The sequence below is a fragment of the Phalacrocorax carbo genome, chromosome 3 (genome assembly GCF_963921805.1).
Source record: "Phalacrocorax carbo chromosome 3, bPhaCar2.1, whole genome shotgun sequence".
NCBI classification, from domain to species: Eukaryota; Metazoa; Chordata; class Aves; order Suliformes; family Phalacrocoracidae; genus Phalacrocorax; species Phalacrocorax carbo.
This window is the reverse complement of record NC_087515.1, coordinates 47,229,876-47,252,314: the sequence shown is the minus strand read 5'-3', so window position 1 is coordinate 47,252,314 and position 22,439 is coordinate 47,229,876. Positions and strand designations below refer to the sequence as shown.

The 22,439-nt window shown below is 43.2% G+C and overlaps 1 protein-coding gene and 1 long non-coding RNA gene across 8 annotated transcripts in view; one reads left to right on the top strand and one right to left on the bottom strand.

The window, feature by feature from the left end:
- The window catches only part of HAO1 (hydroxyacid oxidase 1), a 420,724-nt gene extending 403,619 nt beyond the window's left edge, over window positions 1-17,105 (bottom strand). For all 5 annotated transcript variants that reach the window (XM_064446809.1, XM_064446810.1, XM_064446812.1 and 2 more), the window contains exons 1-2: window positions 16,931-17,105; window positions 8,824-8,975 (exon numbers count right to left, since the gene is read on the bottom strand). In XM_064446809.1, the coding sequence (XP_064302879.1) occupies window positions 8,824-8,975; window positions 16,931-17,067 (289 nt within the window). In that variant the 5' untranslated portion in view covers window positions 17,068-17,105. The remainder of the gene's footprint in view (window positions 1-8,823; window positions 8,976-16,930) is intronic.
- Window positions 13,786-21,808, top strand: LOC135312545 (uncharacterized). 3 transcript variants are annotated; one of them, XR_010372124.1, is made up of 4 exons: window positions 13,786-13,825; window positions 14,463-14,698; window positions 15,065-15,155; window positions 19,779-21,808. It is a non-coding gene; the product is annotated as an uncharacterized LOC135312545 (long non-coding RNA). The 3 variants fall into 3 exon arrangements; XR_010372122.1 differs by having other exon boundaries at window positions 19,119-21,808; XR_010372123.1 differs by having other exon boundaries at window positions 17,923-21,808.
- Window positions 21,809-22,439: the final 631 nt, after the last annotated feature.

The window sequence follows — 22,439 nt, the reverse complement described above, 5'->3', positions numbered from 1 at the left end:
TTCTCTAAGCAGGATCACTTGCCTCACCAGGGTGTGTTGGTGCCTGTAACTCCACACTGCCTTTCCTCGTTCTTAACACATTTTCAGCTTTCCAGGGAAGGCTACATTAATAGTTAGCAGTTACTAACAGCAGTGGGCTACTATGAGAGCTCCCTGGCTTATTCTCTGGATTTATAGGCAAATTTTTGATGACCGCTATCTGCACCATGTTTGGGATGATCCCTGCTCCAATACTGGAAAGAAGAGAGATTATAATCAAACAAAGCCTAACCAATATTATTAATTCTTTATCCTATGGGAAGCCTCTTTGTAAGCCCCTAGTGTCTGGCTACCATTTGTCAGAAATTTTGGCACATGTGCTTAAGGACATACACATATGTGCAAAGTTTTAAACAATCAGAAAAATGCATTTAAGGCTTCCAACTTTTTGTACACTGCCACACTGCTAGCAGATCAGTGTTTCAGGTCTGTCGTTCTCAACATTGCTCTTCAGTCTTCCTCACCACTGCCACACACTCTCCCTTGAGCATTTTGATCATGGCATTTTGGCTGCTTTCTCCCACCACCAAAATGTTCACTAGCATTAAACCTATGTTTCTTAAAATGCTCTTCTAGCAACTGCCTGTTGTCATCCCTACAGAGTGTTTTGTGGCATAATAAAACAGAAGGACCCAGTCTGGAAGACACCCTTATTTAAAGGCTCGAGAGGGAAGCTCCACTTTGCTTCAACACTTTTGGTGCCTGTCTCGAGCCCGGAAGGAGAGGCACCCCACTTCCATTGTGTGATCCCACACAAAGTTTCACACTTCTGCCAACAAAAAGTAGGAGTTGCGATCTCACTGAGAGTGGGAGAAACACATCCCAGGTGGCAGTCCCCACCCAGGAGACCCCAAAATAAATACAATGATGAGCCAGTACAACAGCCAAGCAGTCCCCAGAGTCTTCACTGAGACCAAAGGGATGGGTGCTCATGCCCTGTGTGTTTTGAGACCACCATTTTTACCTTCAAAATCTGCGAGTGAAATCATTCCCAAGGTGTGGGCAGCCCCAAGGTTAAATGTCACTGAACAATTCCAAATGGGACCAAGGTGCTGGAGGCTCTGTACCAGCTGCCTCCCCGGGGGTGACTTCCAACCTGGGCTGCACTACAAACCAGCTAACCTCATACAACTATATTTTTATGAATCTATCACTTATTCTTTCTGGTGTAATCTGTCACTTAATGTAAAATAAAGGAAAACACACTGTAAAACTCAAATATTATATAAAGCCTTATTTTTCTTGGTCTACCGCAGTATGCATATTTTTAATGTAAATGGACCTCTGTTTCAAAACATCATCCCCAGCCCATCAAGGAATTAAAAAGTGGTCTTTATGACAACATTTTATTAAATAAGGATTACAGGTCTCTCAGAGTGGAAACTTATGAACAGCTTATTCAAACAAGTTAGTTACACCCTCCCACAGCCACCAGGCAGCTTTCAAGCAGTGAAAATACAGTAGCAATGAACCAAAATGCTCTACGTTTCAGCCATTTAATTTGCTCCCTTAAAATTACTGAAGAGAGTTCCCTCTCGCAGATTAAGTACCAGAAATTAGTTTCTTCTGAAGAACCCATGAATACTGAATGCCTAAAGTCCTGTTAAAATCAGCTGTAGTGGGTTATTGCAAATCCCATAATAAGTGATTTGCCAAATCAAGTCCATTAAGTGATGCTACGAAACAAGGGATCCGCATTCCTTTTGCTCTGTCAAACATGAACTCATGAATGAGAGGGCGAGTTGCTAACCCAGTAATTACAAAACCCTCAGATCAGATAAGGGGAAAAATGTAAATGTTATGGTTCAATCTGCTTTTAGGTATCCATTTATCTCCATTTTTACTTTTATTCTCAAGCCTACCTCTACAGCCCTATGGACACAAGAAAAGTTGCAAAGGCAAAAATTAAAATAGAAACTGCACAGAAAAATATACTCAGTGAATGGAGGACTTAAAACACAAAATAACACTATATCCTTTCAACTTACCTGCATACGTGGCTATAGAGAAGACACTGCTTTCCTCTTATTTAAGTTTAGATTTAAGGGCTTTGGCTCAATCAGAGTTCAACTATCCCAAACTGGATTATGGTGTTTTCACAAAAGCATACTCACAAAATTCCTCGTCTATTGTGTAAAGTTAACAACTCTCTGGTGAAGCACCAGCTCAACGTGTGTATTTTGAACCTGCACGGTCAAATTAATAGTTTTTCAAAGTTTTAGAGATCCCAAGTTCCAGTTTTGTTGATCAGTACTTTACCTTGATAATTTTAAAAGCTTATTTTGACAACCTTCTAGATTTTTAAAAACTGTGATACGTAGTCCTGAAGTATTACCAGGTTCTGGGGTTTTTTTCCTACATCACATCAGGTTTTGCTAAAATTATACTCCCATTTATTCCATGTTTAGCTGCAGTTAAAACACAGAAGCAATTAATTTCCTCCAACAACTATATTTTACACTTCAATTTTGGGGTGCTGCAAATGTTATTCTTAATCAGTACTGGATCCATATTCCCATGGGACACTGTTGCAGCAATATGTGACATTTGCCAGAGTTTAAACATCAGATTTTTGTAAAACAGCCTTTCCTCATGCCATTTCAGATTGCTTTTAGGTTTTGTTTTGGTTTGGTCCACCCACCCCCCCACCAGGTCTTCTTTTAATCCCAAGCATTGCCCAAAGCATACATTTACCTTTGTAGACACTGGAGGCTCCCATTGAGGTCAATGACAGTTCAGAGAGCATGGTGTTAGCCAAACACAGGAGGCTGGAGAAGTTTTTCATATCAGGACAATAAAGCTTTGAGTTATTTGTACTCTACCTTGTTTCAGGGCCAAACAACTAAAATTGGGATATGGTGGGGTGTCTTGGAAAGGGGAGCTTCACAGCCTTTGCTCCACAGCTGCCTTCAGCAGGTACAGGTGCCTCAGCCCCACTGCTACTGCTACCTGCCTGTACTTTATTCAGGGAACTCCTGAGCAAGGGTGTATCTTCACACCAGAGAACATAAACCTCAATAAAATGGGGCTTTCCTCATTCTTGGGGCATTCAACTGAAGTATTTTACCATAGCAGCAAATCAAGGTTGACCATTGGACAGGACCCACTTGGGAAGTCGACAGGAGAACAGAGCAATAACATTTTTAGCTCTTTTTTTCATTCTGAAACCTCAGAGTCTCCTTCCTGCTTCTGACGGGACATTACTCCATTAACTGGTATGGGAAGGGTATGGAGTGTGTTCCTGTGGGCAACCCAGAGGCAACATACTTCAGGGGAGGAGGCTGGAGAAAAGCCCGGTTTAAGCTTGCATATTTTGTCATGGTTACCTTGTATGGGAATGGGAACTCTGGCTATTTTTCCTCTAGCTGTGCAAATTCCCATCGTTTCCCTTTTAGGAGCATCTCCAAAGCACAGCAGCCAAACTGCCCCACTGTGGTCATTCTCCCCCACATCCACTGTCCCCAGGTTAGGGGCCAGAGGACATTACTTGGGATTAACACGATGTCCTTTTGGCATGGCGGTATTTCTCAAGAGAAGTAGCTATGCTCTTGAAGCTGCATCTCCTAAGAAACAGGATTGTTTAAAGTACTTAACATTATTCTTTTGACGAAACACACTTGGCTGAGAAATCCCCTACCCAGCCTAACCTCATTTACCCCTTACAAAATGCTGTGTGCGAGTTGCGCCTACGATCATTTTGTTGACACGACACATTTTGTCGACACAACGCATTTTGTCAGCTGTACAGGAAGGCTGGAGCCAGCAGGGAAAAATACGCGTGGACAAAATGGATCTGGCTGGTCTAGGAGCACTGTCACGCCAGACTGCCTGCGTACACTTGCATCAGAGTGTCCTCTGGCCACGCTTGTCTCTGGGGGAACTCAGGGCCAAGCCAATCCAGCCCATGTCCCATGTGAATATTGTCCTCTCAATGACTCTGGAGTATCTGTAGCTCAGAATTAACTTTTTTTTTTTGGAACCCCACATAGATAACAGGTGAAAAATGGGTACAAAGTCCTGCTATTTTCAACATGGCCGAGCAAAAAGCAACAGATCACAAAATCCCTCCTTTGCAGTCATGGGCATGTCTGCTGAGCGCATGGAACCTGAATTCAGATGCTCAGCCGCAAAGCAGACAAAAAACACTGGAGAAGTCTGTTAAGAGCCGAAGGAACAAAGGCATTGCTCCCTCTCTAATGGAAATGATAAAGCTGCCAGTAACTCAACTAAAACGAGGTGGGGGGGAAGCTTTTCAGTCAATATTCCTATTCTCTATTTGGCAAAGCAAATGGTGCAAGTCACATCACAGGTGATGGTGAAACCCTTCTTGCGTCAGCAGTAACTCAAAGTTGTTTGAGAGCAATTGCAAAGGGTAAACATAAAAACATCAGATCTGAACAACTATTATTCTAAGTTTTCAAAAGATCTGGCCAAGAACAGAGTCAGGCTGTCCAGCCTGATTTTCAGCAAGTCAGAGAGAAGTCAGGTATTGCAATACTGCTTCTGGGCTAAAACACAAGGGTGTAAGGTAATCGGTCAGCAAGAGAGCATTACGTAATTAGCAGCAATATAAACAGAATAGAAATCTCAAAATTATGCTACATATCTGTTTATAATCAATTAAGGTTTTAAAAAATTGCTATTTCTTGCTAAGCAGCTGGATAGTGCACAAGATTTTGTTTCTGTGTACTTGAAGGTGGGTCCTATTTACAGGAGCACAAGTATTACTGCACTTGCAGGGAGTGCTGACTGAAGACGACATGGGGATCACATTGCTTTGCAAGCACAGCATGAGGTTGGGATGGCAAATGAATGTCTTTGTATGGGGGAATAGTGAATCTCCTGGTGGACAAACAAGAAAAATATGTAGAATCACACGAGTTCTGCTGAAAACTGTTTAGAGAACAGCCCTTTGCTCTTTACTGGTGGCTAAGATTATTCATCAAATTTGGCAAATATTTTAGTTCAAGAGGTTGAAATTGGAGTGGGAAGGATGAGAAAAATTCACCTAAGTCAAAATGTCATGTGTTGATATTTTCAAAATGGAAATGTTTTCTTCTGAGCTAACACTTTTGTTTCAGAACAGAACTATGGCTAAAAGCATTAGCTAGTAGGAAAGTGAAACAAAACACTCTTTTGGGTCAAATTAAACATTTCTGTTAATCCGAAACAATCTTCCTCCCAATTTTTCAGTTTCTACTGAACAGAAAATTATTATTTGGAAAATTACCATTTACACTGATGAACTACAGCTAAAATGGTAGGGAATATACTTGAAGACTTGAAAAAATTGGGACAGCTGCCAAGGTCCATGAAATTGTTTCAAGGACAAGAGAGCTTTCTTTACAAGGAAGGACTCCAGGTCCATTTAGACACGTCAAAGAAAACTGAAGAGCAACATTATTACAGCCTATACGGACAATGTTTTAATTTAAGTCCAGCTAACAGAATTATAAGTAAATCCAACATCTGGATTTAAGCTGAACAAGTTTTGACCATGATTACAGCTTTTTCTGCTCAGAGTGGAATTAGTTAACCTTTGGAATAACTTACATCGTGTTGGATGGCCTGTCACCAGCAACTTTTAAAACTACCATTGAACGTGTTTACCAAAAAAAGATCTTTTGCTAATGAACAGATTTGTCAGTGAAGGTGTGTTTAAGGCAAGCTGACAGACTTTACCCTATTTTGGGTAAGATGAAGCTCCTTTCCACCAGCTTAGTTGCTGCAGGAGAGCATCCCTCAGAGGAGCAGCAGTGAGGGCAGAAGCTCCTAAAACCCTGACAAGCTCCAAAGCAAGGGGTCATGAGGGCAGGGAGTTTCACCTCACAAGCGACCCCATGACATGCCCTTGTCCCTAGAGCGGACATGTATGCTGCAACCTGCAGGCAAACCCACTGGAAGAGGGGGGTTTGCTTAAGGGAATTCCTTGACAGGATCAGGCACCGTTCTCAAAATACAAAAACGTAGGCGAAGGAGTTGTTATTGCTACCTGCACCACCCTGCTCTGCAGGTGAGCACAATGTGAAGCCAAGGTTGTCTCTTGGGGTTTAACCCCAACCAGGCAGGCATGTGGCTTGTGGCACCTGCTGTGCAGTGCCCACGCATGCACATGTGCACACTGTGGGTGCTCCTTTGTGCAGCTGCTGTGCCCCCTGACGCAAGCCCAAGCACCCACCACCTGCTTCCCTGGTTGGGAAGGGGCATGATTCAGACCATGCCATGCTTTCAGGGACCATCACAACAGCAGAGGCACCACCACATACGTCACTTCCTACGTACTTGAGCCAAAAGTCAAGGTTACAAAATACACCAGGTTTTGCAAAAGCCACAAGACTACAGGTCAGACTTTCTTGGCTTGCATGAATTGGTGCAGCTGAAGCAAAAGCTGAATTAGAGCAACAAACAATCTGCTCACTTGTATTTCAGAGGTATGGCAGAGTTTAAGAGAAGTTGGGTGTGGCAAACCCCCGATCCCAACTGTCCCAATTTTAAGGAAACCTTTAAGCCAAACGTGTACTTTACAGCTAATTCCTGTCATCTTATAAGGTCAGATGAAAAGCTTGGCACTGAATGCCCCACTCCACCTCTAACCGAGCACAAAAACGAAGCTGTATTGTTTCTACAAGAAACACTAATGCAATACAGAGGGTGTGATTTTAATTATGCTCTCCTTTGAAAGCAATGAAAAATTTACCAACTCCCACGGATATGTTTATTTGACTGCACATTCAAACCATTGTCAGTACACCAAGATCTCCTAGCTAGAAAACCCAAGAACATTAAATGCAGTAATATGTTAAAGTTTGAAAACTTAAGTGCACAAGAGCCAGGAAATTCCAAAATTATCTACCACTGCCATAACTCAGGTAGTCAGCCTTATCGTACCACTCAACTTTACTTGCCATTTTAGATTTATGCCTTAAAACGTGGCCGGGCCATGGTATTGGTGGGAATTTTTGTTGAGGAACATCCTGAATTCTCTGCGTTTCAAATCTCACTCTTAACTTTGCATTGATATGTTTGCATTTAACATTACAGCATAATGCTTCAGAGTTTCCTCCCAGCATAACCGGGACCAAAAATAACCTACAAGAGCTGCCAAAGGACAGGACAGCACCAAGGCATCCCACTGGACGTCACTTCACAAACCAATTCAAGGTATTGGAGCTCCATCGTGTGGAATGTGCCTGCACATACAAAAGGTATAAAATCTTTGGCTTCCTAATAAATCTCCTGGGAAGGGTGTGTGTGTAATCTATCCCCAAACAGAGTATAAAGTTAGAGAAATCTGTTTTGAGAGAAATTGCTGCTGGAGTTGTGCTGCGGCCCATCACAGTGCACATTGCAGCAATGTGCCTTTTTAATGAGAATTGTGACTGGCTCCCACTTCAGGGCAGGTAAGTAGTCTCACTTCACACTAGCATTTGCTGCATTGGTCATGAAAACACTGTTAGATGAATACCTCGATGTCCTGGTTTCAGCTGATACAGAGTTAAATTTCTTCGTAGTAGCTGGTATGGGGCTATGTTTTGGATTTTTGCTGGAAACAGTGGTGATAATGTGGAGATGTTTTGGTTGTTGCTACGTAGCGCTTACACTGGTCAAGGACTTTTTCAGCTCCCCGTGCTCTGCCGGGTGCACAAGAAACTGGGAGGGGGCACAGCCAGGACAGCTGACCCAAATTGACCAACAGGATATTCCATACCATATGATGTCATGCTCAGTATATAAAGCTGGGGAAGAAGGAGGAAGGGGGGACGTTTTGGAGTAATGGCGTTTGTCTTCCCAAGTAACCGTTACATGTGATGGAGCCCTGCTTTCCTGGAGATGGCTGAACACCTGCCTGCCCATGGGAAGTAGTGAATGAATTCCTTGTTTTGCTTTGCTTCTGTGTGCAGCTTTTGCTTTACCTATTAAACTGTCTTTATCTCAAACCATGGGTTGCCTCACTTTTACTCTTCTGATTCTCTCCCCCATCCCACCAGGGGGGAGCAGGCGAGCGGCTGCGTGGTGCTTGGTTGCTGACTGGGGCTAAACCACGACACTCAACCATGCACAGGATTATTTTTTGTTTACTATTACCTATTTAGGTTTTGTATCCTTTTTCATTCAGTGCTGGAGCACTGAAACACATAGCCTGATGCCTTTTGTATGCAACAGGCACACCGTGTGACCTCCTTCTCAGATTGTGTCATTCTGCAGCTCGGGTTAAAGGAGCAAGAAACCATTTCACAGCTGAATTCTGGTTAATGTCCCATTTCTCACAGCCTTTTAGGCTGCAGCCTCCATGCTGGCAACATCTCTGTGTAGCAGCTAGCCCAGAGGGGCCCTTATCGCACTGGCTCCCTGGGATGCACTCAAAGAGTTCTTTTCAAAGCAACTATTTTTCCCAGACAAACAAAGGCTTCTGAAATTCTAGAGGCAGTTCTGTAACAGGATGAATGTTGCCATGACAATATATAGAGCTATATTTATAGAATGTATGGAAAGATATAGAGGTAGTTTGCAGTCTTGTATTTGTAACAAATTATTCCCCTCTTACACACTGCATTTCTCATCCCTGTTTCATGGTGAGGCAGAACCCAGACACAAAACAGGCAAAGGAAAACAGTAGAAAAAAACCCAAAATAAAAAGTAAACCCAATTACTCTGAGCAGCAACTCAAACCTATCCTAGCCACAGTATCAGGAGCAAGAAACCAAGCCAGGCTGCACAACCAGCAGGCACAGCATTACTCTACTCATCTCTAACTCACTGCAGGGGGAACTTTGCACGGTTTACCTTTAGCAGTAGCTGTCTCTCCATCAGCATGAGCCATGCGCTGCATAGCCGTCGCTCCAACGCAGACTGGCATGCTAATTTTCTGCCCCAAGACTGAGGTTGACAGGTCCATTATGGACACATCCCTGAGCACCCGAGGGTACAGCTTCCATCTGGCACAGAGACAAATTAAGAAAATAAAAAGCCTGCATCACTGGGGTTATTTACAGTTCCTAATGGGCAAGAGCAGATTTCAGCCTGCTGTCAGGAGAAACATGGTGAAACCTGTGTTGTGCTGGAGCAGAACCTCATTGCATGACCCAAACCTGCAGCATGAACCACAAAATGCATAAAGCCAGGAGGGACTGAAGTCCATGGAGAGCAAAAAAGGCAAAGAGCCTTTGAACATTATTGATGGGTATCATCTGAAAGAAAAGACAGGACCTGCAAAATAGTAAGATTCATAGTAAGTCTTGGCCTCCTCAAAAGTCTTGGGGAAGAACTGGATGACAGAGGGTGCGCAGGAACAGAAGTAGTCATCAGCCCCACTCAGCTATTCCTACTATGGACTAGGGAGCCAAAAGACATGGGATTTTGGGATAAAAGTGCCTGGCCAGCATGCATAGCCTTCCTTGTCCCTGTGCCAGGGGTCTCTGCAGTAAGACTGCACAGAAACGAGCTGCCATGTGGGAAGTAGGTGAGCAGGATGGCTGCCCTGGTTTTCCTCAGCTCAGCAGGGCATGCAAATCCACTGCACCACATCTCTGCTGGCACAGAGTTGGTTTGCTCAGAGAGGTCCCATCCCCAGAAGTCACCGGCTGCTGTGCAACACATAGTCCCTGGGACTACAGCTGCAGGCAGCCCCAGGGACAGCCCATCATACCACAGGGACTCCACACTTCCAGGAAAAGACCAAATGCAGCCACTTTAATTTGGTGCAGGAAAAGACCGGAGTAGCACATCTGCTTTCCCACTACGGCAAATTACAATCTAGTCCTTGAATGATGTGGCCCAGCATCTGCTCAACCATTCCTGGCCTTGCTTTGCCTTCAACACATCCTCCAGAAACCACATCAACCTAGAGATGGGCTTTATTCTCCACTGGGGTCTTGAGCCCAGGTACAAACAGAAGCTGACTCCAAAACAGAGCAAACTAAAACACTTAATCTGAAATTACAATTTATTGTGGTCAGGCTGGACATCACACACTTGCACATGCAGAAATTCTTCTTTCCTGCCCACAACAGCAGCATAACAGGATCATGATCCCTATTACAGGGTCAACTAGAAGACACCACAATATCCAAATCTGTCTTAGTAGGGTTGCGTTCCTGGCGGTATCTGTGAAATTGGAGTTTTTCCTCCCCATCCAGGGGACGTTGCAGCACAGACACTGCTACTACAAGCCACAAGAGGGTGTGCAATAGTCAGGGCTGCTTCTCCACAGGGATGTGCACTAAGCCAGGCCAAACCCTCTCCGCAAGCAGTGGTAGGGTACGCTTCGACTTCTCTCTAAGGCATCCCTCCCTCTGAAAGGGCTCTGCAACTTTTAGATTATTTCTGTAATTAAAATTCAATAGACAGTAATTAAAAGCTTAAGCTGTAGTACTGCTGAACCTGGCTACCTGCTCAGCACTAGAAAGCCTGAGAGCGGTATTATTACTAGCAAGGAGATAGCAACCTAAGACACTTACCCTTGGGCTATGCTCTGATCACATGCAGTGGTCAGCTTGAGCTTGCATATATTAAGCTGACAAGTTAAAAAAAAGAAAGACTATAAGACACAATCTCACCATGTTATAGAAAGATCAAAAGACATTTCCCTAAGAAGCCTGTGATGGAGCCAGGATGAAACCCAAATTTCTGCAGCCCTTGAGCACTGGGTCATGCCAGCTCTTCAGGAAGCGCTCCCCAGGGAGGAGAAGGGTGGTTATGAAGCTTGGAAGGAGACATGTAGTTATGGAAGTCAGCTGTATTACTTGATGCCAAGACACACACTGCAAGCATGTCTCTTCAGACTTGTTTTCAGGCTATTGTACCAGTTTGTTATTTTTCAGGGGAGGATGGGCTGAGGGTGGGACAAAGAAAACATGACTTTTTCCCCCCCTCCTTTCTTCCTAACCCTCATTCCAAAGGCTTTCTCCCAGCTCTGAGATATCTTTTCCCAGCAAAGAAAACAATCCTTTAATAGCCTTGCTCATTTTTAAGCTAAAACTCAAAAGCATAAGGATGTGAAGTATATCGCTCTTCCCCAGCCTCCCAGTTTCTCTACTGTCCTGGGCCTGTCAGATTTTTACCTGGTGCATGCCACTGCCATCTCAATGCATAGGCACGAGGGTCAGTCCTGAGGTACCAACATCCCTTTAGTACTTTCAGCTTGGAAAAAAAAAAACAGAAACAGCAAAAATCCTCCCAATAGCGAATACAAGAAAAATGATGCTGTTTCAACCATCAATAAACAGCCTCCTCACCACTCACCTTTATGTACCATCAAACTACTCCATCCATGAGCTTTTGGGGGTCCTCAGGCTCATTAGCCTCAGACTTTAAATGAGTCTTCTCCTCACACCTTATCAGGTTGTGTCTTCTAGACCAACATCAAACTGATACTCAGAACTGAGCATTTACTAGGTCCCATAAAATACACCAAAATGGATTGCTGCCTTTGTATTATACTCTTTAAATAAAACCCGATCTTGCTTTGGAAACATGGGTGTGTTCAGCTGTGAGTTTCCCAGACACTTGAAGCGAGACATTTTCTGGATGAGCCATAGGGAAATGCCCTTAACAGCAAGCAAAACCCAAGAGCAGTATTTCCCACCAATCATAGTGTGCATTCATCAGATTGTGACACACCACCTGCTTCCTCCAAGTCTGAGTGAAAAGATTTCCTGGATATTTTGTAAAAACCTTGTAAATTTTTTGAATTAATTTTCTCTTCATCACCTGTATTTTTTTCCAGCCATGTCCCCACTCGCATGCTACAATCAGTAATTGCAAGCAAGGGCATCTTTCTTCCCAGCTGGAAGCAGGGAGATGCCGCAGTGGGGAAGGCAGTGAGCCCTCCTGATTTTGGCAACTTCAGCTAAATGTTGTTTTGAAAGAAGGATGAAAGGAAAGGAGGGGAGATTCGTGTGTCCCCCCATTTTCACTCTCTATTCAAATATTTCAGAATGTAAATTATCCTGCAGTTGGGTAAGAAGGAAGCACTCAATGCTTTCCCCTCTCATTTTCAGCTGTGAAAAATGCTGAGTTTTTCAAACTGCAACACATTTTGAAGCAGTTGTTCTTGTTTCCCTTCCAAGTCTGTGCTAAATAATCCCTTTGTGCTGCATTGCAAGTGGCGCATTTGGGCAAGGACCCACCATTCAGGCAGCCTCCATCCCAACTCCAACCCCTTTTGCTACCTTAGTCTCCCCTACAGCTCCACTTCCCATCACAAGGGGCAGGCGCTAGTGCTGTGCAAGGCTAAACAACAGCTGCTTTTCCTTGAGGAAAATAGATTCTTTCTCCCAGGGTGTCTTGCCATCCACACAGTGATTCTTATTGCTGCACTCTGAATCCAAGGTGAAAGACATTGCAGAAACATAATCGCCTTATTATTGCAAGCATTCCTTTCCTTTTCTCCCTCCTACAACTTCACATGCTTGTTTGACCCTAATCACATTCTCAGCCTTGCTATTTTAACCAATATTTAAATTATTTATGCACCAAGTTGTTTTAACACCCTTAATACCTAGCTACAAGACAACAATACATCTGCAGAAAAATACGCACCTATGCTGTCACTGATAAACAAGCGACTACTGTTCCTCATATGCGACAACAAAGCGCATCTTCCCTAAAGGCCACCAGGGAGTCAGTGGCAGAAAGTGTCACAGCAGATTAGCAGAAACATGTTCCTATACACAGCCACACCCCTTCATTAAAGTGCCAAGAGGGGAGATTTCAGATTGATTTCTTGGATGTTATCAAGCTAAAGGCGTCCCGACCTTGTCATAAAATCTATTCTCCACTCAGGCCCCCTGGTTCCTTGACAACTTGAGTGTGAATTTAATCACCAGGCAACACAGTGCAGGAAGGACACACAATGCTTTGGGACGCAGAGCAAATGCAAGGTGAATGCAGTCAGAAGCCATAGAGAATAAATATATGCTCCAACATCCCAAATCATCTCTGGCCTTAACCCCTCACTTACCCCAGTGCCATCTCCATGTCATTTGAAAACCATAAATAAAAAAACATAATTATCTGGCCTTAGCAGGAACACACTGATGTTGAAACATGAGCTCTGGTTCTTCCCTCAATCCCAGAGCCAGAAGCTAGAGAGGAGTTACTGTATCTGGCATCGGCCTCATCTTAAACACTGGCCTTTTGGAGACGTTTTATGCTCTAGTATATGATCACAGGTCCAAAGTACTTCAAAATCCTGTGCTGTCAAAAGGCCAGGACATTCATTTTATTATCTAATAAGTATGGATTGCACTGCACCAAAAACTGTATGGGCCATTCCAAAGGTATTCCAGAATCTATCAAAACTACCACTCATTTGCTAGATCAGTCCTTAATCTATTTATTTCTCCATAAATGCAAGATTTATTTGGAAAAAAAAACAAACATATGCTCACAGACAAACCCAACACTGATTTTCTCCGAATACAATCTGTCCTACGAGCGTCACTCACCCAAATAATCTTGCACCACAAAAGTATGGGCTAACAATCCATGCTTCTGGTTCAGTTTTGTGCTTTCTTCTCTTCCATTTAAACATTTACACATATATGTAAGTATTTAAATAAACTATAAACATTTTAAACTGGGCTGAACCCTGCAACTGAGCTTCTGACAGCAGAAAATAATGGGACATGAAACTGAACGTACTTGTTTCTTTCACAAAGTCATCTGACTGTGATCTTTGTGGCTCAGGGGTGTAAAGTCCATCTTTCTTTATATTTACCCACAAGCTCTGCTCGGAAACAGGGAGGAAAAAGCAGTAATGTGCTCAGAGACACACAGGGACTAGGTGAGCCAGAGTGGGCAGCAGTCGTGCATCCTTAATGGCCATGCTTCTCCCAGCAGCATCAAAAAAAGATAAGATTCTCCTTTTTTAAAGCTGCTTGTGTCAAATAGGTTGTATAAATCAAAATACTGTGAAGTCTTTATACCAGGTTTATATCTTTTCTACATGTGTTGCCAAGAAGCCATTGCAAACATGGTCTAGTAAACCGTTGACCATAACTGCCCATGTGCAGAGAAAATAGGAATCCACCATCATTTCTGGTCCCTCAGCAGTGACAAGTGGGAACCCACTGTAGCTATCAAGATAGAGTCCACGGAGTCCTGTGCTCAACAGCTGCAAAGAGGTTCAACAGTCCATTAAAGGGGGTCACCTTTGCAGAGAGGGAGATCCACCTGGCTGCAGGCAGAAAGTGCACACTGCTTACTGAAAATATTTCAGTTTGCAAATAGACAGGTACAGGAAGGCACTGGAAACGTTGAGAATAATTTATGTTTTTCAGTGCTACATAAGGGCTATTTTTAATTCTGACCACCTTTGTATCATCTCCCTGTTGTTATGGATATATAAAAGCACATTTGTCCATGAAGCTGTAAGTTATTATATCCACACTCCAGCTCTGCATCCTTTCCACTTCATACAGGTAAAGATGGTAAGCCCCAGCAGACGACTCAGCTGCGATGCCCACCCTCACTGGAAGAGCTGTGCTAGTGCTGCAGCGACCAGAAAAGAGGGACCACGTGCCTCACCAGGGGAGCTGCATCTCAGGCTCTGATCCCAGCTCTCCTGCTGACCTGCTGGGTGACCATCAGCACATCACCACGCTTTTCTGTACTTTGGTGGACACCCAGAATGAGACAGATGTACAGCAACGGAAAGGTAACAAGCAAAGCTTTGACTTCAACATTTCTGCCCTGCGACCTCTCTTTCACTGTCAACAAGTTCTGTTGTTTGATGATTTAATAGAGTAAACCCCACTGTCAAGTCTTAGACTTTAACCGCCTTTTTGGAAGACTTAAATGGCCTAAAGCTACTGCAGAAACTAGCTCTTGCTTTCTTAAGACAAATATACAAAGGGAGGGGGAGCAGAAACAGAAACAGAGTTTCCATCCCCTGCATACCTTCACTGCTGAGGAGCAGGAACCCAGCAACTGAGGGCCTTTGAGCCACACAGGACCTGGCAATTTTCATTTATTTTTAAAATGTCAGGCTGTTCAAGACACTGCTAATTAATATCTCCTTCAGTTTCCAGGCTGCCTGCAATCTCCACGGTTTTGAACACCTAAAACTGGAGGCTCTTATTGAAAATACGATAGCAGATTCCAGGAAAGATGAGGTGAGTGTGGATGCCACAGGTGACCAGCCCTATGTGGGGGCATCTTATCAGAGGAATTTGCCCCTGCAGTAGAAAAAGCTTCAGAGCAGAGCTGCTCTTATCTCACCGCTAACATCTAGCCCTGCTAATGCCAAAACAGCAAGTGGACATACCCAGTTTTTTGTCTTTCTCTGGGCAGTTTAGATCCAACTTCTGTTTAATCATGATTAGCTCTAGCTGTTAGTAGTAAGTTCTCTACTTCTACAGCTTATTGCCTCTGAGCACTTCCTTCGAGTGCCCTTTCCTTAACATCTCATTTTGGTTTTATGAGAGCAAATAACATCATAGCATGTAGAAACATTAAAAGAGTGGGTGAGCACTACTCCATCCTCTCCTACTCCCATTTACTCCTTGGAGCTGGAGCGGTCCTTTGGCTTGTATTTGAGCAGCCCCAAGCACAAGGGGTTTCCAGTCTGTGATGGGGGCTTCTGCCTGGAATAAGTGGTCACAGTGGAGGTTTAGTTTTCTTCTCCTGAGATTAAAAAGCCTTTATATGTGTGTCCCTAGAATTAAGGTTCTGAGCTAATTTCTGCAATCTGACCTTTGCAATCCCACTAAATGAGCTATCACTGCGTTTGCTACAACCTTAAAGTTGCATAGGATTTTCCAGCTGCTTATAGCCTATGGAAAGGCAACTGGAGCGATAAGTAGGATTGCTGCTCTACAGCAGAAAAGCAAAGTAGGGAGGGAGAAGGACTAAAGACAAATTGGAAAAAAACATGTTTTAGTTTGTTAGAGTGATTTAAGACAAAGCCTTTAGAGATTAGCAGGGGGGTTAAATGTCTGCACCAACACTGCACCCAAAGGAAAGGGAAGCCAACAGCTGTTTAAGCAGTTTGACTGGGCTCAGCCAGGCTGAAGCAATCAGCCTCCAGCTGCCTCCTTTCCTCTGCAGCACTTGGGCTGATGCTCTGGGGGTAGAGCAACAGTGGACATTGAGGGGATGGGGAACCAACTGACTTGATGCAAGTTTTGACACTTCCACTGAATCTGACAGCAAATGCTGACTTACTTTGTGTTGACTTTGTACCTCTGAGGCAAGGGGGACCCAAGTTCAGGTTTTGACAACAGTACACTGGGCCAGTCTAAGTAAAAACTTGTTTATAATAGTTCCCATTATTTACCGTATTTCCTGGTGAAGCACTGACCTTCAGCTGGAGACCCCACCCAAGACTGCTTGGCCACCCAGTAGTGAGCCTTGGCTTTCACAGCTCACTCCACAGCTAGGATATGCAACTCCTTTTTGCTAGGCTATGCAGCTCTGATCTAGCAGTGTTGCACAAGCACTTACCAGGGCAGGCTGTGTAACTAATCCAGTCTAGGAAGAACAAGCAAAAGGCTAAACTGACTCAGGACCTAAAAGGTACAACCCCACCACAAGAATTCCTTGCCAGCATTACAGCCCAAAATGCAGAAATGGTGGTTTCATCAGTTGATTAAATATTGCAGCCAAAAGACCCTTTAAAGAATTTATGTTAACAAAAGAAAATGCAGGTAAAGCTAAAAAGATGCTAACGGATTTTAGGGACTGCTTTTCGACAGAAAATGTTAGGTGGAGGAGTGAAAGGGGAGAGTTTTTCTGAAAAGGAATTAGAGAGTCTTTTTGATAAAAACCAAACAAGTTGCAAAAAAATTGAGTTTTGTTCTCACAGAAAAATTTGATATTGCACCACTTCTACAAATAATGCAGAATTTACAACTCCCCCTCCCGCTCCAGCCTTAAATCATCCTCCTACCTTGAAAATGCTGCTACATTATCTGCTAGTGTTTCCTGGTCATCTGCTCCAGATCGGTAATAATCATATACTGATTTGGGGAGGAATTTTTTAGCATACTCTTCAAAATCAGCAATGCAAACTGGTTTTCCAGACATGTTTGCAGATCTCACAGGGCTAGTTTATTTCTAACTTCCCTCTCTTTTAAACCCTGTATTTTTGTCTGTAAATCATTAATATAGGACCTCATCAGGATTTAACTTACCTACATACTAAAAAAATGCACCAACTTCTTGTGTCATATTGGACTTCAGCACCACATTTCATTTCATGTGGCCAAGGCCAACCTAGACAATAATGGAGTAAAAAATGGCAAAAAGAAAACTAATCAGCAAGGACAGAAATATGTAGCTGCAGCAAGCATGACTTAAACCTGCACTAAGAGGAATGTACTGTCTCTGATGTATGCCTTTATCATCCAAAATATGCAGGAGACAGACAAGAAAGATACTGTGTCCAACAAGCAAAATCTAATTTAGATATTTATAAAAGCAGGTCCCAGACTGGCATTTAGGATAACTGGAAACTCACTTGTGTTAAGTGTTATTTCCATTAAAATCCTGGATATCAAGTCAAGCTGCAAGGACCCAGCTGCCAGGCAGCTTGAGCACCTAGTATGTCCTCAGGCAAACAGCTCCTGATTTCAAGGTAATTTCAATTCCACATCCCAGAGAGTGCTAGTTGTTCTTAAAACGTTATGAAGTGAGATGTACTCACCAGCTGGAAATAAAAGTAGCTTATCAATGAGATGACACTCATCTAAAATCTAACAGTCTTGGTTAAGATTTCTTGATTGAATCTTGACTTAAAATTTAGCAAATGTACATGATTTGCAACAGATATGCAGTATTTGTTTGACAGGGAAAACTTAGAAGTACATCATTTGTATATATGATTCAGTTTTCCGGCTGTGCACATTCCAATTATTAACAAGGTCATTTTATTAAAACCAGATTTTGGGAGGAAACGGGAAATTGATGCTTTCATCAGAAAGAAATCCCCCAAAGCACAGTGCAAGGTGTGGCAGACTTTGCAGCGTGTACAAGAGCAAAGTAGCATGCACTGTGCCCATTGCACGCCTCTCTGGTGCAAGCAGAGCAGAAAGCCTGTATTTTGCTCACTGCTCATTTTTTGTGGTGCACTGAGAAGAAGAAATGCAATACAATAGAAGTATGGCCATCCCTCACCCTCTTCAGTAAGTGAGCTGATTTTTATTATTCTTCAGCAAGGCTGAAGAACTCAGATAACATCAAGTTAAGTACACATATACCTCTGAAAACCACAGCCATGTTCCTTGCTGCTGTTTGAAAAGTAACAACTAGGAACATAATATTCTGCAGAAAGCGAGGAAAAGATGCTTAAGATTCAAAGGAGATCATCAAATATCTTTGGAGAACTATCTTAGGGGCTAAGGCAGGAAGGATGGTGCCAGCTGTAAGCTCAGTCTCAGGAATCGTTTAAAAGGAATGATGGCACTAAGATTTGCAGCCATTTCTCTAACTGCTTTCCCAGATGAAGGCATCTCAGATTAAAATGTACGGGGTGTGTCTGGGGTTATTTTTATAGCTGGTCAGAAAATTCATGGGAGGAATTACTGGAAAGGCATATCAATATACATACAATTACACTATGAGGCATTTATCACACATCAGATACAATTGAAATGCAAACTGGCTTAACATTGACATTTCTCTGCCCTCCCAGCACAAAACTGGGCACACATCTGCTTTCATTTATTGAAAATTTGCATTGCCTGTGCTAAAACCAGGTATTTATCCTAGAGCATGAGAGAGTAAGCATTGCATGACAGCTAAGTATTTTAATACATACAGCTGAATTTAACCTTAATGAATTCAAAAGTTTTTAGTGTTGCTGAGTTGAATAAAAATTGAAGGGAACACTACTGTTGCACCAGTATCTCCCCCCGCCCTTTTATAATGTCTATATTCACTTAAAAAAAGTTAAACTCTCCAAAACACTTCCCACCTTGATCTTTCTCTCTCTCTACTTATATGTTCATGTACCACATTCACATGACATCAGACCACTTTTACTTTACTGGTGATTATTTGCCACTCATGCTGAAAGCTTCTCTTCCCTCCCCTATCACAAAGTTGCTCACACACCACCCTTCTCGAATCCCCCCCAGATGTGCCAACCACATGCCAAGCCCATCTGGGGACACTGACTTCTTGCTGCTACCCAGCCAACATGCCCATGGAACCTCCACAGCCCATGAATCCACCAGGAGCTGGGGACTCCTGTTCCAGAAGGATACCCTCCCTTCCCCACTGCTGGTTGCTTTATGAGCTGGGGTGTGGCAGAAACTGCCAATATCAGCACAACAGCAGCAAAACAAGAAGTTTAATCCACTGCTGAACTAGGACTATTTGGCCTCTTACAGGTAGTGTAAGCATAATCCCTAGGAGAGCACAGCAAACATCTCCCCAACACATCTGACACTGACATACAGACCAGCTCTGACACAGCTTCCCTCCAAGTAATTAGCTCCTCATTTTAATGAATCTCTCTGGATGAGAGGTTTCATCCAGCCACTTAATGAGGCATCAGCTGTCTGATCTTTAACCTTGAAGCAAAAGAATAACATCTGACTTAAAAGCAAAGAGTTTGCCGAAGCAGCCACGGCAAACCTCATTGATAAGTCAATGCAGGATTCAACTGAAACATTCAGATGTGATGAGAGCACAGGGGGGGAAAAAAAACAAAAACAAACAGCCCACCCAACACAATCAGGGTAGCATTAACATCCTTTCCCATATCTACTGCTTCTCACTTGCTCCTTTGGCAGGTCACCAAGGAATTGCCAACAGAGAATGGATAACTGTGTCCATCTAACTGGAGGTCAGCTGAACCAGACTTTGCTAAGGAAACTCTTTGCACTTTAGTTCAAAAAAAGGGTATTGCAAATTCCAAGAGGAAAAACCCCAGAGGGCTATTAAACACAGAGATTCAGCTTCTGACTTAGGAAGTGCTCCAATCAAAAGCCAAAAAAGTGTTCTAAGAAATTCCATGACATGCTTATTCTTACATATCTTATTTGCTAGAGAGAAGGGGGTCTCTACACAGCATTTTAGTCCAAACCACTGTGTCCTACTGCAGGATCAGAGACAACATTGACAGCCTCCTGTCAACATCCAAAAACTTCCACAGGTGAAGGATGAGTCAGCTGGGATTTTCTCACTTCAGTTAACTGCAGTAAAGATTAACTGGAAAAGTTAACTGCAGGATATAACTAAAATATTTCAATGTCCCAATGATTACCTATTTCTCAAGACTGTTGTGCAGAGCCACTTTATCAAGTAACATTACTTACGTAAGTGGCTGTTTTGACTTCCAAATTACCTGTCAGCATTTGTGAATTTCTCCAAATAAAGTCAGAAAATACCTAGTTACAGACTGTGAACACTGTATGGCGAAACCTTTTCAGTGAGTAGATTGCATCAATCATAGCTGAACCAATTTACCTGGGCCTCTCCAAGTCAGTCAGAGGAATCAACAGAAAATATTTGTGACTTCAGCATGAGACCAAGTCAAAAACGATGGACCTGTTGCATGGATAAGGACACTTTCTTGACCATTCAGCATGAACAGTGAGCAGGTGTTATCTAACAAGCCCCAAAGAGTGTGTTTGGGAAGTCTGGGGACCACTGAGGTGGAGGGAGGCTGGAGCATTCAACAGAGGAACAGTGCTTCTGGGGGGATCCAGATGACTGAGTACAATGAAAACAATCCAGGGGAGATCTACAGAGAGGGTCTCAGCACCATTTTTGCCCCCCCACCACACAGCAATAACCAGACAGAAAAAAGTGCCCTTATCAAGCATGATGTTTGCATGTCCTTGATGGGGGACTGACGGTCAAATGCTTTGAACAACCACTGTCATTTCTGCATTGTCTGCAAGCACATGAGCTGCTGGCACAGCCTGTGCCAAGACGATTGGCGGTGCCTAGGTTCAGCACTCTCACATCTGTCAATCTGTTCCAGCAGGGTGAAAGTCTAAAGTACTAGCAGGCTCTGAGAAATTATAATAAGCCAAGAAAAATGGCCTTTCCATATAAAAATGGAAATTTAAATGAAAATGTTTGCTTATTAAATCCCCATTTGTTCCCTGTATGTTTAAATATAGAGCTTTCCTTTCTCCTTAGGAAAGACAATTTGGAAGTAAAGCACAGTTTCACAAGTGGTGGTTTTGGTTTGGTTTTTTTTTACTGGGAAAGAAGTGAAGATATTTGGTTAAAAGTAGTCACCACAGTCTTCATTAAAGTAAAGCAACATTTTTTTCTATTCCCCTGTAGGGAAGGCAATACAAGAAAGGCATCAGCAGACTCGGTTCCCTCGCAAGCTAGCTTACAAAGGAACCGCTGGTGCGTGATGGGTTAAGAGTGGAAACATAAGCAGAAAATTGGAGAAAAAGCTGGCAGCTCCTAGGAAGAGCTGCAAAAGCATCACGAGACATGCACCGTTCCCACCCGGGCAGCCCCTCACAGCCAAGCATCCCCATATTTTCTTGGGGGGGGGCAGTACCCATAAAAGGGAAAAGGAAGGGATCCATTGCCTTCCCACTACCATACTGCAGCCAAAAGACCTGCTGCAAAGCCATGCAGCTTTTCATTTTCAATGTCTGATCAGCTCATAGGTGGAGGCACACACTACTCAGCAGCCCTGGTGCTGGAGCTGGGAGTTACCACTGGTCCAGTTCAAAATTCCAAGGTAGAAACGCAAGCTTTTCTACCACTCCAGTACAGCCATCAGTTATCTTCATATTTTTCTCTATTAAAAAATAGAGCTTGTGTTCGTCTGATTAAAGTAATTTTCAAAACCCAATTAGATTGTGCCTGCCTGTTTTCATGGGGAAAATTTCATATACTCACATCACGAGACAGAACAAGAAGCAGCTGTTTAAATAATAAAACAACTAAATGCTCGCAAGGGCTTCATTCGATACCATTCCCCCTTCAACTTTACATCAGGAAATCAATACAACAGAGAAGAAGAAAACCAAAGTGAATGTAAAATCACCCAACCCATGCAGCAGTCCTGTTCACAGTGAAAGGCAGTTGAGGAAGCTCACCTCAAGGGAATGAATCTGTGTGCTGGATCCAGTAGCTGTTCACATCATCCAAAGGCATCACAGCAATGGTTCCTGGTAGTCACTTCTCCCAGCACACTTGACCCTAAGGTCTGTTTCTTTTAGCAAGGACTGCCTGCTGTGAACTACAATCAGAAGATGTGCCATTTAGATCTGTACACTTCTTTTTAACCACATCAGTAGGGAGAAATGTACTGCTCTCCTCAAAATCCCAGAGGGACTCAGCACACAACTTGCAGAGTTAGTGGATTTCTCAAGGCGGGGGAAAAACTAACCTAACACAGAGGTATAGAGGCGAAGCCCTCAAGGGTTTAGAGTTACACGATTTTGCCTGGCAGCCTGCATCTGAGCCCCAGCTGC